Source organism: Trachinotus anak, unplaced genomic scaffold (assembly GCF_046630095.1).
Source record: "Trachinotus anak isolate AG129_WGS33_773 ecotype Australia unplaced genomic scaffold, CSIRO_AGI_Tana_v1 ptg000011l, whole genome shotgun sequence".
Lineage (NCBI taxonomy): Eukaryota > Metazoa > Chordata > Actinopteri > Carangiformes > Carangidae > Trachinotus > Trachinotus anak.
Window position 1 is genome coordinate 10,942,091 of NW_027273862.1, and position 17,505 is coordinate 10,959,595.

The 17,505-nt window shown below is 40.0% G+C and overlaps 1 protein-coding gene across 2 annotated transcripts in view; it reads right to left on the bottom strand.

Annotated features, from left to right (window-relative positions):
• LOC139627469 (MAM domain-containing glycosylphosphatidylinositol anchor protein 1) overlaps positions 1-17,505 on the bottom strand; it is a 161,738-nt gene that overhangs the window by 86,717 nt on the left and 57,516 nt on the right. For both annotated transcript variants that reach the window (XM_071488245.1, XM_071488243.1), the window contains exon 4: positions 13,975-14,149. In XM_071488245.1, coding sequence (XP_071344346.1) covers positions 13,975-14,149 — 175 coding nt within the window. The remainder of the gene's footprint in view (positions 1-13,974; positions 14,150-17,505) is intronic.

Here is a 17,505-nt window from a genome sequence, read left to right on the forward strand (position 1 = left end):
TCATAGTATGGTGTTTAACAGTTTTGAATATGCTTTATCTGCCATCTAGTCATTTTCACACAGTATATAATTGCACAGACTTCAACCTTGCTTGTTACGAATAGTTCATCATCATCTCTGCCTTTATAGTACATTTCTATTGTATGTTGCACCTGCTAATGGCAGCAGGGCATATTAGCAGGTGAGAGCCTGCTAACAACATTAAACTCATCTGTTGTCTCTTCAGCCGATATTTGTACTCAACCAAAGATTGTTTATGAGGGAGGAGCCTTCTCTCTATAAAACCACTGTACAACCAGGAGTAGTTCCAACAACTTGAACGGAGGTTTTTGTCTTCTGTCTAGCTCATTGCACCAAATTAATTTCAGAAGTCAAATTCTAATTTCCTTTCATATTATAAGAATAATTTATGCTTGTAAACTTAGTAGGTTTGAATCTGGACCTCAAATATTTGGAATGAGTAGCTCATGAAAGATAAGGTAGGTCAGATTTAGGAGTCTGCACCTGTAATTTTAATACACCAGACACATAATATGTAAGTATAGGAAAATCTTCAGTGATAAAGGACTTGGATTATCCATGGTAGTGTTTTTCATTTGTTTTGCTTTGTTCATGGGTATACATATGCTGTGTTCAGGGGCACCAGACCATGCAGACACAAGAGGCTGAAGACAGTAAATAATTAGCTTACTCATAAAGCAGATATGAGAAAGACCTTGAAGTTGAATGCTGTGGGGGAACAAAATCTCTCTCCTTCGCTTTTATCCAAAGGACTTTAAATATCTGAAAGATGAACTTAATCAAAAAATATGTATTCATGAGGAGCACGACAATAGCTGTCTCACCTTTTAATACTTCTCTGCCTTTCCATATCTATGGAATATCTTTTGCGTGTTCAGTCAAAAAATAAGATGCACTGTGGGACTAAATTTGATTTGATAGAGAAAGAGATGTATTATTTCCCTATGACAATAGTCCTACTGTCTACTTAGCATACACACTCTCAAGCACACACACATAGACACACTCTCTTAGTTGCACACACACACACACCCCTACACATTAATTATTCTCTGAAAAACAGATAGACAAACTGTCTTTCGCTCACAAATACACACAAACACACACATTCAGTATCTCCTATTAAGTCAAGCCTATTCAACTGAAAGACACTGTGTGAATATATGTGATTGGTAATGAAATCCACCTTAGTATCCCATCGTATTAGATCCCCAGTGAATCTGACAATGATATGATGATAATGTGGTAGCAGTGGAGGTGATAATAATCATATTCTCCTCCATACAAAGATCAAAGGCGACTTTAGAGTTGCCAGGCAGGCTCCTTATGGTGCAGGTGTATTTTTCTTCATACTGTGAGTCAAATTATTTCATTTGCATATTTGACTGGAGGTGAGATAGTGGTAATGAGAATCTTTTAGACGCACAGAAAGAGCAAGAACATGACCGATAGGCCCGTCTATTACTGTGCATATTCTACCAGTTAATATTGAATAAAAGCTGCACAGGTCTCCCTTGGATGTTGCTACATCAACTTTTTTTTTATTAATTGCTATCTAGGGTTATGTTAAGTTCATGTAAAAGTATAATAGGAGTTTCTTTTTAGATGACATATCTACGGAGACAAATCAACTGGATTTAGACAACCTTAAGTGCAGTAACACCCAGTACTCAGTTAATGAGGGGCTGCTTAGAAATACTTACGGTAAAATTCTCTTACAGGTTTACATTCACCTAGACATCTCGTTTGCCTTTGTTATGTCTAATAATGTACAGTAAAAATAGGTGTAACAACATGATGGAATATTTTATTCTACTACAAACCATGAAAGCCTCTGCCAGATATTATATGTAACATAAAAAAGGGACATCATTTGGCCTGGGTGGTGTATTTGTGGTGATGTACATTCATATCGTGTGACTCTGCACTTTCTGGTCAAAGCATAACAGTGTCTTGTTGAGGAAAGCCTGAAGCTTGTTGCACATTATTAACACCAAATACTCAATGTAGCAACAAAGCAATATTTTCTAATGGAGAGAGCACTAAGACAGCAATGCTGGTGTAAAGGCTACAAGTGTAACTTCAAGACTGGAGTTTTTGATTGCAAAAATAACTTTGCTTGAATAACAGAATTTTCTTGTGATAAACAGTGTCATTATCAATGCTTCTTTTATTTTTAGGGTCAAGTACACTGCTGCAGCACGGTACAGTTTCTACAGAGGTCATGTGGACCATGGATGTATTAAAAAGGATCAGCTAATATGTTCAAAAGCCAAACAATGTGTGCTTCAACAATATTTCAATGTCACATCAGCATCTCTCCTCGCACTGAATGTGGTTTATGCTGTTTGTCTTGTGAAGACCCCTTAAATGGTTTTAACTCTTTACTGTGTAATTGTTGCAGTTGTTGCACCATAGTGAGATTTGCAATTTTACAGGGAAAAAGACCCCCAAACCCCCACCATACCTCTTCTTCTAAACCAAATTCATCTTGCAACACGTCAAAGGTGTAAACACCAAAAATCTAATCTACTATTTAGCATGCCATTGTTTTCTACTCAATCAACACCTTTGTTACAATGATAGATCAATTATTCACCTTCTGCACATGGGGTAAGAAAGTATGCAATGACTGCATGCTGTATGTTTTCCTTAAATTATGGTGGAATTCTTCATTCTTAAGATGCAACAACGTACTCAACATACTCTGTGTACTATATGAAACTATGGTAGATGGTTTAATCCAAAGTGTCTTCCTGCTGTATGAGCACTTACATTTTTGGCAGATGGGCCATGTGGGAGCTAGACCCCTAACCCTGACATTGTTAGTATCATATTAAACTCACTGCTACTGTACAGCTGTGCCATATATCACTTAAGTGAAGCATTTTTACTTTTAAGCATGTAGCCTTTGGTACTGACTGCCCCAGATATCTACTGACAACTCATAATGTGGAGGTTCAGTCTAGTTATTCTGCAATGGGATCTGCTTAAACCGTATAAGGCCAGGTTTTGTGTGTTTCAGAATGTGCAGGATTCATCAGGCAACCAGGGCTGTACTTACCATTGAAAACAACGAGGTCATGTCTTTTTTTCGTTTTTCATACAAAAGCACACAGCAGTCCCCATTGTGGTTGAAATGAGTGGGCTTTCTAAGCCTCTGAATATTAAGGCCAATTCTCTGGACACACTCCGCATTCTGCTGAAACGCATCCCCACTTTAATAACCAAGTAATGGAAACTTAGCAACAAACATCAAACTAAGTTTTTCTTTTTTTAATTAAGTAAAACTCTCGCTAAATGAGGGGGAAAAACTTCAAAGAGCATTCTACATGTACCGACACAGTGAAAGGATCTACCTGAATGAACTTTGAAATGTGGATACAGGGGCTTGTCTTGTTTGCCCTGCTGTGCCAGTTGGAATAGGTCACCTTGAAACAACTTTTCTTTAGAGTTTAGAAACAAATTATCAATCCGGGCACAAAAAAATGAACCTTCTTATCTTTAAGGTCATTTTTTCCAACTTTGTCTCCGCCCCCACTATTTATTTATTTTTCTTTTTAATCGCAGCAGAAATTCAGACTAAACACAAGTACATCCTGCTAAATTAACCCAGACAGGCAGAGTGTCCAATTCACTTGACTTGCACATCTGTGTATGGTCAGTGGGAGGGATTCACACGACCGTGGGTCTTGACCCTAAAAACAATGATAAGAATATCAAAGGACAAGAAGAAAGGAGGAAGATGAAACTTGGTGATGTGAACAGATGGATGCACCTCATGCAAGCTAAAGCACTGCACTGTATGAGTTTTTGTGTGCAAATCTACCCAATACTCTATAGTATTCCTGTGTGTATGCAACATACGCAAAAGTATGTCAAACCAGGAGGAACAGTATATATGAACAGTATGTTCTCTAACGCCTATGCATGTTTATCTGCGTGCATTAATGAAAGGTGAAACATTAGCAACAGAGACACTCTGACTTCATCATAGGCCTCTCAGATTCAGTATTAAATGAAAAGGCCACAGCAACATGCATTTGTGAGTATTAATCTACCACCTACAGTATCAGTATGCTGCATCTATCGATATTTATACAGTGCAGAGATTCTAACAGGTAGTTTTTTCCAAGTCCAAGTCAAGTCCGGTCTGCTTAGAAGACTGCATTGCCATATGTAAGGAATTCAAAGCATGTATTGCATTATCCTCACTCCTTTATCTATAGTTATGCATGATAATAAGGGAGTGAATGACATTTAGATCCTCAGACATTTCCTTATTGTTAATGTGCCAAAAACATAAAAAAATAAAATAAAACAGAAAATGAGCTGAGTGAGATCCACCGATGCCAAAGAACATACATCAAGGAAGGAGTGGGAATAAAAATCAGTTTGGCACTTTCGACTTGGACTGGCTCACTAAAACCCATCTGAAGACACCATCACATAGGCTATGGCCTGTGTCACACTTTACAAGAATCATGTGGCATTGCACATTAAAGTGTAGTTGTTTTTCCATTTTCCTCTGTATAAGTTGCAGCTAGTTGTAATGAGTGTGAGATTAGAATTCAGACTGGACAGTAAAGCAATAAATACAACAGCAGACATATTTCAATTTTTGTAGTTTTTCTCCCCTCGTTTGTTTTTTTCCTGCAGTAAAATTATGTAGATCTAAGCTGATCACACAGACTTTGAGTACTTTAATTAGCATATTAGAATTTCTGATGAAACAAGAGCAGAAAATGAAGCTACGCAACATTATCCTGCTAAATAAACTAAGATTGGGTTCCTGTAGACTTCAATTAAGTAAAACACTTGGCAAGTGAGGAAAGCGTAGTTTGCTGGAGAGACAGACATGAGGGAGTGGATGGCCACACAGAACCACAATGGGCCGTGCAGCCTGCTTCACTGGGCTGATCACAACAACACAGGGCCATCAGTCTTTCTTCCTCTCCTCTCTCACCGTTGTGGCCCAACAACCAGCCCACCTGGAATCTTCTTGCCTCGCGATCAGACTTCATAGAAAAAATTCAGAATCATAGTGAACCGTCCAGATTGGCCCTAAAATTTAACAGGGTCTTCCATGGCCCAAAAGAAAAGCTTGCAATTTTTCTTCTTTTTTTTAGTCATTGTGTGTAGCAGCATGTGTGGCCATGTTGGATTTCTAGTTTAAGGCAGTTTGAGGGTGTCCAAGCTGTCTTATCAAATGCAAACTGTAAAAAAAAGAAAAAAGAAAAAGAAAATCATAGTAGGAGAACAGATGCCTGAAGTTTTACAAGGAAAGAGATTTTTACACAAAACCAAAGGTTTTTCTTTCACACACTGGAAGCATGGCGTCAAACACCATGCTTCAGGATGCTTCTGGTCTAGATCAATACATCAGATCACACTTAAAGACATCTTCTGCAAGCCGACAGTGAGGAGACTGCTCCGAGCTCGATTTCTTTTGTTTGCTATATGATCTGAAATAAGAGGAATTTATATGTTGGTTTTACTGTCACTATATGATATAGTCATAAGACTTGCTGAAACCTACTGATAACTGGCAAATATTGTAAAGTTTATAACTGAGGACTGTATCCATAGATACCTCTGCAAACATGGATATACTCTCACACACACAGAGTTAGCTCAGGAGTGGCATAAAAGAACATGGTGTCATGGCAGAGCAGAGCAGTCGGATAAAACAGAGGAAACCGCTCAAGGCAAGCATCACTGCCCTTTATCTCACATATAAAAGTGAAGAAATGCTGCGTTCTCTCCTTAAGGATGGGAATTGTTTGTCTTAATGCTTAACATTTCTTCACTTTACTCATACAGTGCACACCATGATATGTGAGTCAAGCATTTCAAGTCTGATTTAGTCTGACCTAATATTAAGCTGAAAATGTACATCCTACAAATTTTTTTATTTTTTTATTTTAGATGATTCTATTTTGTGCTTCACTATTGACCAACATCATATAATAGTGATTCAATTAATGCCCAGTTCATGAAAGGTTATTATATTTTTAAATATCCACTGACAGGAGCAACATTCCTTAAAAAAATACAACATCCTGCAAACATTTGTCCAGTATGCCTCTCCTGACGGTGCGCCTCCCACTGTATTGTAAACAGGGTGTCTCGACATCTTATTATTAATCACAAAACATTGAGAATCTCACACATTACACCATGTCTTGCAGTTTCATTGTGTGCTATTATAGACATTTCTTACGGCAGACTTTTAAAAAATGTATTTCGCTAAAATGTGAGACTAATAACGGCTGCGTTCACTGTTGCCTGCTCCAGTCACAGCACCATGTATTGCACATACTAGCTCACTGACATGCCTATACAAACCAGAGCCTTCATTAATGTTATTAGTTACACTTTTGCTCTTTGCTCCCATGACAAGTCACAATGTCGACTCTGAGAAGGGCCTTTTACAAAACGCACTCACAGTAATCCCTTTCATTTTTGTAAATTGGATAACACAAAGGATTCATGGTCATTAATAAAGAAAGCTTGCTAAAAATGACCCTGACTAGTAACGGTTATTTCAAAAGCAGCACAGAATTAATGAGAAAGAGGAGAGTAGAAAGTATAATACTATGTTGGAATACACAAGGCCCCTAGTCACATCAGAATTCCTTTTGACTGCATGGAAAAATCTACAGAACAAGCTGTATTTTCTCCAGGCCAAGGCAAGTGTCCGGATTACCAGGAATTCGACTTGATCTGCTACATTACTAATGTACTTGCTCTATGTGCAACAGACCAAATCAAATCAGCGAACAGGAAAGTAAGAATAAAAAAATGAACAACCATATGAACTATACATCAAAATACGCCTCTTTAATAACAGCCCAGCATGGAAACAATGACCATTCCTTCAGAGAGGCACAGAATGAGGAAAGTGAACAGGGGATGAATCCTACAAAAGAAAGTAGAAGAAACAAATGCTACAGAGATGAGGCTGAGTGACAGAGAAAACACAAACAGGCAAAGGAAATCACGAAGACGAATGCACAAACAGAAATATATATTGGAAGAGCAACCAGGAGTAATAACAAGTAACACACAGAGAGAGGGGCATTGAGTGTCTCAGTGAGGAAGGAAGTTAGGAAGGGAGATGCGAAAGAGATGATGAGCAAAGAGAAGAAAGTTTGTGTGTGTTTTTGCGACTCAAAAGTGTAGTGTGTTGGCCCAGTGATTCACCCTGCGGCTTCAGCCTCAATCCAACTGAAAGGTCATCTTTTAAACTACCTGTTACAGAGTGTCACTTTCTTTGCCTGTCTAAAGCAGTTAATTGCTTTCTGTGTCGAAGTGTATGTGCAGCCTGTACTGAATGTGTAAATGTGTGTGTGTGTGTGTGTGTGTGTGCTGTGTTTCCATTCATCACCAGCAGTGCCACTGCCCACTGCTCCGGCTCCAGCCCGGACTGGTGTCACCCTGAAGCTCAGAGCCCGTGTTGTGACAGAAGACTCTGGCCAACAGGGACAGACTAAATGCCACCTAGCCTGCTGTTTATGGGTGTGAAAGTGTGTGTTTTTGTGTGTGTGTGTGTGTGGGTGTGTTAGTCTGTGCACCAGTGTCAAAAACACCAATTCTAGAGCATTTGTATGGCTGCACTGGGACCGTTTCTAAAGCCACAGTGCTGGAATAATAGATTACACATTCTTCTGTTGACTCCCATACCCAGTGACAGTTAGGGTGATAACTGCCAAAGCTGTGAAAGGCCTTGTGTACATTTGGAGATTCATGGTCTTATACCGCATTGACTTATGCTGTCATTACTGACAATGCTACAGGAGGTTAGTGGCAGTTTCTTTAAAAAAGTCTGGATGGAGACTCTGCTGAAGTGGAGGCCTATTTTTAAGCAACTACATTTACTCTGATGTGTTAAATTTTAGATGTTTTAGAATATACTATATGAACATATAAACAGCGATGAATCATGTGTAATTCATCTTCATTGGCGTGTTCATACGCTTCATACACTGGTGCACCAGCTGAAAAACAGTAACATAACTGTTGGTAAAACTGTTCATGGCCACTTTGGCCACAGACTAATTATGTTGAACTCCATAACAACTCAAACCAAAGAAAACCAAACACATCAAAGTCAATTTAGAGCAGCACAGCTGAAGTTTCTTTCACCTCCATTGCATTGGGAATGCAGCAGAAAACACATGGATGTTGTTAAACCTTGAAATTCAACCAAAACCATTTGCATGGCTGTGATAACACTGTAATTTTTGTGGTTTGGGTGAACCTACAGTTTAATGTTAGGTAAGTGTGGTTTACTTTCTTTTGTAGATCACTACAAAAGAAAGTAACACTTTCAGAAAACCTAGAGAAAAAACAATCCTGCAAAGGCATCAGCATCAGGATTATCATCATCGTTACCCCCAAACACTTTTCCACTTACCTTGTTGTGTCCTGATGAGAGTAGTGAATCCACACAGAGGACTTGATTTGAACTAAGCTGACCTAAGCAGTTTTATTTTCATTAATAAAGCACTTTTCCTGATCTATGCCAAAGTATCATCGGCTGGGTTTCTGAACCAAGTCCATCCCATCAGTAGAAGTTACTTAAAGTTAAACCCCGCCTGCTCACTGTCCCACTGCCTCCGTGGTTAGAGTGCCAGGTCACTGGTCAGCTGGTTGATACATGCGACCCCCATGTGATGGAGGTCTAACAGGGAAAGAAGGTTGTTTGCAGTAATGGCTGGCGGGTGGATGAGGTGTTGCTGAGTGGAGAGTATTAGTGAAGCCACTCTAAGTGACTGCAGATTAATGGTAAGATTGCTGTGTGTGCTTTTCAGTGGAATTGGAGAAAGGAAGATTGGCAGAGAGAAGAAATAGCTTCACCCGTGTTTGCTCATAAAGTACATAGACTTTATAACTGGTCAGATGAAGGTCCTGTAAGAAGATTCATATAGAAAACAAGCTGGCAGACATCAGCCATTCTGCACTACACTGATTTATTCAGTCTAGTCCTGGTTAATAAGTAAATACATGCTGAATAAGTAACCGACTCACAGGCTAGATTCAGAGTATAGGAGGGGAGAGTGTAAAGAAAAAGAAAAAGAGAGATGAAGGCCCATGTGTGTGATAGAACAAAAAAAAATAATAATATAAAATAAATAAAAAGTATTTAGATGCAGGTAGGGAGCATAAAACGAAGCAGGGAAGTGAATGAATGACTGAGAAAGAGACAGGGTGGCGGCAGTGTACAGAAATATTCGAGTGACTTTTGCTTCATGTGCCTGCTTTTCAAAGCAGAATATCAACTGTGTCTTTGCTCCAATCCTAAACTCTCCACTCATTTTCTCTGCCGTCATTCCACTTTCCATCTGTCCTTCACTCTCTCCTCCTCATTCTCTCCTACTGCTCTCACACACTACACTCTGAAGTATTTTAGTGCATGTATGTGGTTTTGGATATATTTGAATATACAAGCAGGCTTGAAAGTGTATCCGAATTAGTGTGTTTCTTCATGTATGTAAATGCAAAAGATGTGTGAGCGTGTGTGCTTGTGCAGGCTTGCTTGCATGTCTGCTTGCGTTCATGTGATTGTAGGAAAGCAAAGTTAAAGTTGCATGCAGGGCAGATGACCTAAAGCCAGACACTGCTGTGTTTGGTTGAGCCTCACAACTGAGAGGAGAGAGACCCCAGCTGACTCACTTCATGCGCGCACGCATGCACACACTGAAAAACACACTGCTTCATCAGGCACTGATGTGTGTGTGTGTGTGTGTGTGTGTGTGTTTGACACAGAGGAAGGCAGGATGGAAAGAGAGACAGAGGGAAGGAAAACATGGAGGATGACAGGGCAACATGAAAGGAGGATAAATGAAGGGAGGAGGTAGAGGAGTGAATAGAAAGTGCAGCGCTCTGTCATTTTGGCTAAAAAAGCTAAGATTTGGGAAAAAGCAGAGAATGTGTGATAGAGAGAAACAGAGCGGGAGAGCCAAAACGCTTGTTTGTACCCTGTGCAGGTAACAGCATGTTCTGCCCTCTAGTCCAAGAGCTGGTCTGTTGGATGCATCCAAATTGAAAAACATATGAGTGCATCTACCTTATTATGTGCATCTCTCTCTTCCTCACCAAATCCCATTTCTTCTTCTCACTGTCTTCATTTTTCTTTCTGCCTCTCCCCCTCAACTGTCTTATTCTTCCTCCTCTTCTTTTTTTTTTTTTTTTTCCTTGGAAATTACGACTACCGCAATACTAAAATATATTCAGCCGCAATCAATCACCATTCTTTTCTATTTCAGCTTTTCCCTCTATTCGCTGTTCAGTTTTTCCTGGAACAGTCAAGTGGTCTTCCAGTAAATAATAAATAGACATGATCCAGGTCAGCGTTCACATATGTCACAGCTGGGGTAGGCAGAAATCTACGGGCATGTGCACGTGCTTCACGCACGCACACAGCAACCCAGCCGCAGCTGTGAGCCTTTGGCTACGGTTAGCAAAAGGCTAACTACTATTAGCAATATGCAACATAGCCAGTTATCACCTGCTTTCATGGTAAATCTACCTACACAAAAAGCTACTACAACACGTGGAAAATTGGGAAAAATGAAGTTAGCTGTTTGGAGAACTAGACTACTAAGTTCTTTTCATCTCTAAAATGCTTCACAGATATTGACACATATCCATCTGAAGGGACAAGCACATATCTGCCTTTGTAGAACAGCCAATAGGAACAATCTCTCTCTGGAAAGACCTGTGTTTGGCTAAAGTCTCCCGTCACAGACTAGAAACCTGGAAACAGATCAAAGAGGAGGTGCAGGCATCTAGTTTGCTCTAAGACCACTTGAATTACAATATGCTGAAAGGTGATAATGGAATTTTTGCCCATTGACGCCAAAAAATTGCTACCTACCCCAGCTTTAAACAAGGTCTAAAGTCTTGTTTGAAATTTCTTCCTGCACAGTCCTGCGTGAACTACACACATTCCTCTGTTTCTGTTGTACCATCTGTGTAGAAAAAAATTGGCCAAATCATCTGTGACATCTCCCATTGGTTTTTGACAGGGCTTTTTGGAGCCAGAAGTTTGAGATTACCACCAACTGGTGTTTTGTCAGATGAGCTAAATTTTGGCCACAGGGCCAAACACAGGGGAACCACGATGGAGATGATTTTGGTCAAGCAAGCAGTAATCACGATGGCTCATTATTGAAAATTATGAAATTTACAGAAATTGGGAAATATGTGCTTGACAGATATGAATTTATCACAAAACATAAACCAACATTTTTAATAAGAATCTCTAAAATCAGGTGGTATATTTTACAGTTGAAAAAAAAAAACAAGTTGGATCATGTGCTGTGGGAACAGTGATAACAGATATCAACCCAAACAATATTTATGGGAGATTTCCCAGTTACTTCACAGTTCCACTGATTTCCACTAGCATTTAAGCTGTTCTGGTGGCTAATGGCTTATGGCCTTATTAAGAAACCGTGTTATTTTTTCTTTTCATTTGTCACCCGTCTGTACATTGATATACATGTTTTTCTGTAATTTAAGAAGGATTAGATGGGCTTTCCAGTTTACCTCCCTACTGTTTATGTTGCATCTTTAGGGACTTTTACACTTCAAGATTAAGCCATTGTGGTTGCTGGTTGTTCTCTCTCTCCTCTTCCCTTTTCCTCTCTCCTTGCTTACGACCCCACTTTCCTCACTCTCCCATCCATCTTCCCTCCGCGTTCATCTATCTCTCTCCCTCTCTCTTTCTTTTGCCACGCTAGCCTGCGCTAATTGTTACATCGTTCTAGCACTAAAGTCGCCATGTGCAGGAAGCATGGCTGATCGCCACTGGGTCTAACGCAGCAGAATTGAACAAGCATTGGCTATCAGAGCTGGTTAGCTTCACAGAGCTCCTGTCACAACTACACTCACAAAACAACCTGTTTACTACCCGGGCCCCCTGCAATTACCAGCTCCCCAGCAGGGGCTAAGCTATAGCACCTGGGGAGAACTAACACTATCAGCAGAGAGGAAGGAGGAGGATGGAGTTAGAGAGGCACGGTGAGCCCCATTAAGAGGCTGAGGCAGTGGGGTGGGTAAGTGACAAATCCTATGGGACAAGCATGGGGAGAGCATGTGTGTGTGTGTGTATATATATATATATATATATATATATATATATATATATATATGTGTGTGTGTGTGTGTGTGTGTGTGTGTGTATGCTTGCAACTGCATAGTTTGGCAAAGGAGATGTGATACGAAAGGAGCAGTGGCAGGATGACGTGTACTGTACACAAAGAAGAGCAGACAGAGAGATGATTTTAGCAAATGAAAGGGAGGAAATGGGTGTTTAGTGTTATAGGCCCTTGAAAAATCAGCCCATTTCTATTAGTCTATAAAACGACCATTAAAATGATTGAATCAATGAAGGAAGAAACGATCTCTGTAATAAATGGATGTAATGAATGGACAAGGATTTTAGGGTGCCAGGAATGAAATAAAAATGTACAATAGTATTGATGTGTCGGGCATATAGTTGCATGTGCATCAACCTGTCGCCATGACCTGGCCCCTGACTCACAGGGACAGTGGGGCAGTGAAACAAGCAGCAGCACGGGGCCCCTACAACACAACACTGTTTCTCAACTGTCACATTTTGTGCAAGATGGGTCCAATCTGAATGCGTTGCCAGAGAGATGGGGCCGCGTACTAGTGATCATTTTACAGTATATATATATATATATATATATATATATAATATATAATAGTGACATTCAATTTATGAAATAACCTTGTTATGCTGTTATTACACTGAATAATCTAAAGAAACTGACTCTACCCTTGACTGCACAATAATACATTTTGAAAGCATTTTGAATCTGTGATGTAACAGAGACCAAGGACGCCAAACTGTGTCTTCTCTCAACGTATTCAGGCTATTTAATCAATTACTGCGGCTGCACAAATAACAATGATGAAGCAGTTCCTGCATTACAGAGCATAACAGCCTTGAACACTTTTTGTCTTGTTAATCCTCCAACAATGTCGGTAGACATTGCTTTTAATTTGATTGCTGCAGATTCTGAAAACGTTGTGTATTTCCGCACAACACCACAGGTTAAAAATTTTCAGTGTGGAGTGTCACTCTGGAAAATTACTGGTGCCTCATAATTATTGGTGTCCAAGATAAAAGGGCCTCGTAATATAATCTAGTATGTTCTTTTATCACAAATAATAACAAAGGTGCCTCTATAGAGCCCCAGAGTACGGGGACAGGTAATTTACATACTAGTTGTGGCAAGCAGTGTCAAGGTGTCAGGATGTGACAGAACTAAACGGCAAGAAACTTTGAGAATGTTTGAGTCTGAACAGCTAACAACCTGATTTAGTGGTTGTGACTCCCACCCACCCCCTTTTCTTTAGATAAGAGGGGAAATGGGTTAGTTGAGAAACAGTGGGCTAGGGAGCCCGTACTGCCTGGACTAACTGTTATAAAACTCTGGATATATCCCACAGATTTCACTTTTTTCCAAAAGTATCTGACAAAAAAGATTGTTTTTCTGTAGTCACTGGTGGAGAACACACACCTGCATTAGCCATACGCTGAAGCGGTGGTATTGTGTAAGCATAAAGTGCATTGAACCTAAGATGTTAGTTTTTAATGTGTTGCACCCTGTTATCTAAACCCCTCCCTAATACTGCAATTCTATTTGATCCACCCTCTTTCCCCCTAATCCCCTAAGTATGCTTTTCATCATCTCCACTGTAAGTCATCAGATACTCCTGGAAGCCATTCCCACCTGAAATCTCATCATCCATCCAATCTGTCTTTCATCTTTCCTCCTCCAATCTTTCCATCTCTCCCCATCTTGGTCTTCTCTAAAGTGGGAATGGCTGTAGTGAAAGTCTGATGTGGTCTTGAAGTGGAAGGAGTTTTTTTTCTTTTTTTTTTTTTTTTGGTCTTTCTCCCTGCCCACTTACATTGCACATCTACGCGGATGGACTTGATGGCAGCCACCCCCACCCCGTTGTCGGCTTTGCAGTAGTAGCGACCCCCCTGCACCCTCTGGATGCCCTCGATGCGCAGCGTCTCGTTGTAGATAGATGTTTCTTGGAACTTGTCTGATGCACTGCCTGCCGTCTTTGTCCACCGTACCTGCGGAGAGCACGGGAGAGGGGGGAAAATGTTGAATTGAGAAACAGGCTGTCAGTAAAAGCAAGGTGTACTGAAGGACAGAATCAGTCAAAGCGTAATGGAAAACAGCTGAGACAGCAACAGAGGCGACGAAAGGCTACGAAACCACCTTGACGTTTGATGTTCACAAAATGTCTTGTTTAAAAATACAGTGAGCAAAAAAATGCAGAAAAGTAAGCACTCTAACATCTCTCTGCCCTAACAAAGCTTCATTTTCATGTACGTTACGCATAATTAGACCAAAAAATACAACTTGTAATAGTGACCCTCTGGTCCCCTATCCTAACAAAGTAAAATGAGTGACAGGCAGCTCCTTAAAAGACAATTTAAAACCTTGATTGAAGAGAAACAACAGGCTAAAAAGCAGTGTGTCTGTTTTTCTCAGTCACCACTAACCACACCCAACTGTGATGTCACAGTGTACCGACACATCCTGAAGCACACGTCTACATCACTGCAGTAAGCTGAAACTTTAAACAGAGACTGGCCTCATTTAAGCCAAAAAATGCCACAAAATATTATATATGATTTATTGACAAAAATGACAAAATCCTCTGGTAGCCACAAGAATTATAACTTGGTGTCTGTGTCTGTTAATTTTGTGACCATGATGATGAAACCCCCCTTACTTAACAAGGCTGTAATTTTAACCCTGACCATTACCTTTCCTTAAATAACTTTTGTCATATAGCTATCCAAACCTTGACCATGTGTTAATCATAAAACTGTTTTATTTTTGCAGTGGTGATTTGAAATGATTTTGAAAGATGTAAATATGGCTTTTAGGCTGTTTCATGTATTCATAGGTAGGATGTTCTTGTCTATTTTTAGTCTCATCGATGGTAATTTTAGTCACATGATTCATGAAAGTCAGATTTATCCGCTGTTTCCTTCTGAGTCTGTTTCCATTGGACTTTATCTCTACACCAACATTTCCACCTCAGCCAAGCATAAAAATATTTTTGCAATATCTTGAGGTTTTTGTTTGTTTGTTTGTTTTCTGGCATTTCCACTCAGGTTACTTTAATGTTCAAACTGTAAATGTGCATAAAAACAAGTTAATGGAAACCTACACACAGAAGCCTGTGTCCTGTAAGTAGTTTTCAAATACATCCTGTATAAAAAATACTGTTCAAAGCATGCACATCCTTTAAGTGGCTTTGAGCTGTTGTAATGCATGTCCACAAAAAGCAAATGAGGTGACAAAAAAGATAGAGTGCACGAATACAACAGATAGCATCTTATTGTCTCTGGGCAGGTCATTAAATTGTCTGAATAACTGATCAAAATTATAAATGTACTAATCTTTTTTATCCTGGTGATAAAATCACTGTGCACTCCACAGAGTGGAAGTTAATGACACTAAGCGCTGTACTTGTGGTGTCCATGATGCTTAACTCAGACCATTAAGAGTTTTGACAAACTCTATATGGCTTTTTCACGCTTCAATTATCCCATCAAGCTGTGGGAGCACTGCACGGCAGACAGCTACATGATACTTTCACTCGATTAATCAAATGCACAAACATAGACACTCGCACTTCAGAGATGCATGAAAGCCTATAAACTCATCAGCACTGGGATGTTATTTTCACTTTTGTGTGTGTGTGTGTGTGTATGTGTGTAGTCCATTAATCCCTATTAACCCTTCTGTCTGTTATCAACCTCGACAAGACTATCAACCACGTCCTGTTGAGGAGGTCAGAGAGGATAATGGGCAAAAGTCACTGATACACAGTGTGCATGTGTGTATTCGCTCATGCAAATGTCTGTGTGTAAAAGTGTGTGTTTCCTGCTTTCATGCACAGTATCGATGTCCATATTCATCTCCTGTGTGCATGTGAGTGTGCGAGTGCGTGTGTGTTGGTTAGAAAGCAGGTTATATGGATTAGCAGATTATCAGGGCCTGTGTAAACGCTCCCTGTCTGTTTATTCAGCTCTGTTTGTGGGAGGGATTTGGAGGAGGCAGGCTGCCATTTGATCAAACCAGCCAAGGTGAGCAATGAACCGAACCCTGTCTCTCCATGGTTTAGTGACTCCGGTTTGCATGCGTGTGTGTGTGTGTGTGTGTGTGTGTTTGTGGACCTTTGTGAGAGTAGAAAAGCGGAGAGAGTGAAAGTGAGCGTGGAGTGCGCATCTGTGTTTCCCTGCCTTTATATCCTATCTTTTCAAGGATTAAAAGATGAGAGTAAATCTTACAAATTATGGACATTTTGCTTGTTCCCACTTTAGACTGGGAGCATTTTAGAGTTATTCATAGTATTAGAGTTCATGAACATTAAGATGAGGTTCAGGTTTAGAAGAATTTTAATCGCAAGATTATGTGATAGGGGGCTTTGGAACAGGAGAAGTAAAATAATAATGGATTTCAGTTAAGAAGCAGTTTCTGTATGTTAACTGATGCGTCCCTTTGTTGTGTGTATATGATGAAATTTTGTAAAAAAAAAAATTGGTTGAGCATGAAATCAGGATGATGTATTGCACTCAAAAGATTATAGAAAATCAATGGGGATGGAAGCAGCATTTGAGCTTAGGATAATACTGCAAAGAGTGTTGTTAGATCAGGAGAATCTGGGGTAGAATGCATGTAAGGAAAATAGAAAAAGTGTTTGAGGAAAAAGGAAGCGCAAGTAGGTGAGAAAACCAGAAGGTACGGAGAGGGTACGTGTGTGAGGTGAGAAAAAAACCACTGCACGTGTAAGTGAGATATAGTTTTTTTGGGGGTTTTTTTTTAGAGCGAGTAAGAAAGAGAATGACAGGGAATGATATATATACAGTATCGCTGGCAGCTGTGTGATGGAGAGAGAAAAAGTGCATCACACTGGGAGTTGCTCCACCAGGGAGCCAGATGAAGCAAAATAGAGAGAGGTGATATTGCGAATAAAGGGGATATTGTGTGCGATGCAGATGACAGCCAGGAGGCAGAGGAGCCTTTATCTGCCTGTGACACCAGCAGCTTAAAACCATCACCTGCGCTCTCTTTCTCTGACCTCCTTCGCTCTCCCTCCACACCTCTTTCTTCTCTCTTCCTTCAATAGGCATGTGACGCGGCTCTTTTTTTTTTTTTTTTTCTCCACTCAGGTCCTGACAGATAGGTCTGGATATCTCTCTCAGTCCTCTTTCTCTCCCTCATCTTATCCCTGTCTGGGAACTTTTCTCTTTTCCTTCCTTTATTTCTTCACAAAGTACAGGAAAGCCAAACACTCGCTTGCCATCCCATCAGATCTTGTGTCTAAATGCAAATCAATTTACACACAGTAAAAAAAAAAACATACATATTTCTCCAGACTTTCTCCCCCATGCAGATCCATTTGTTG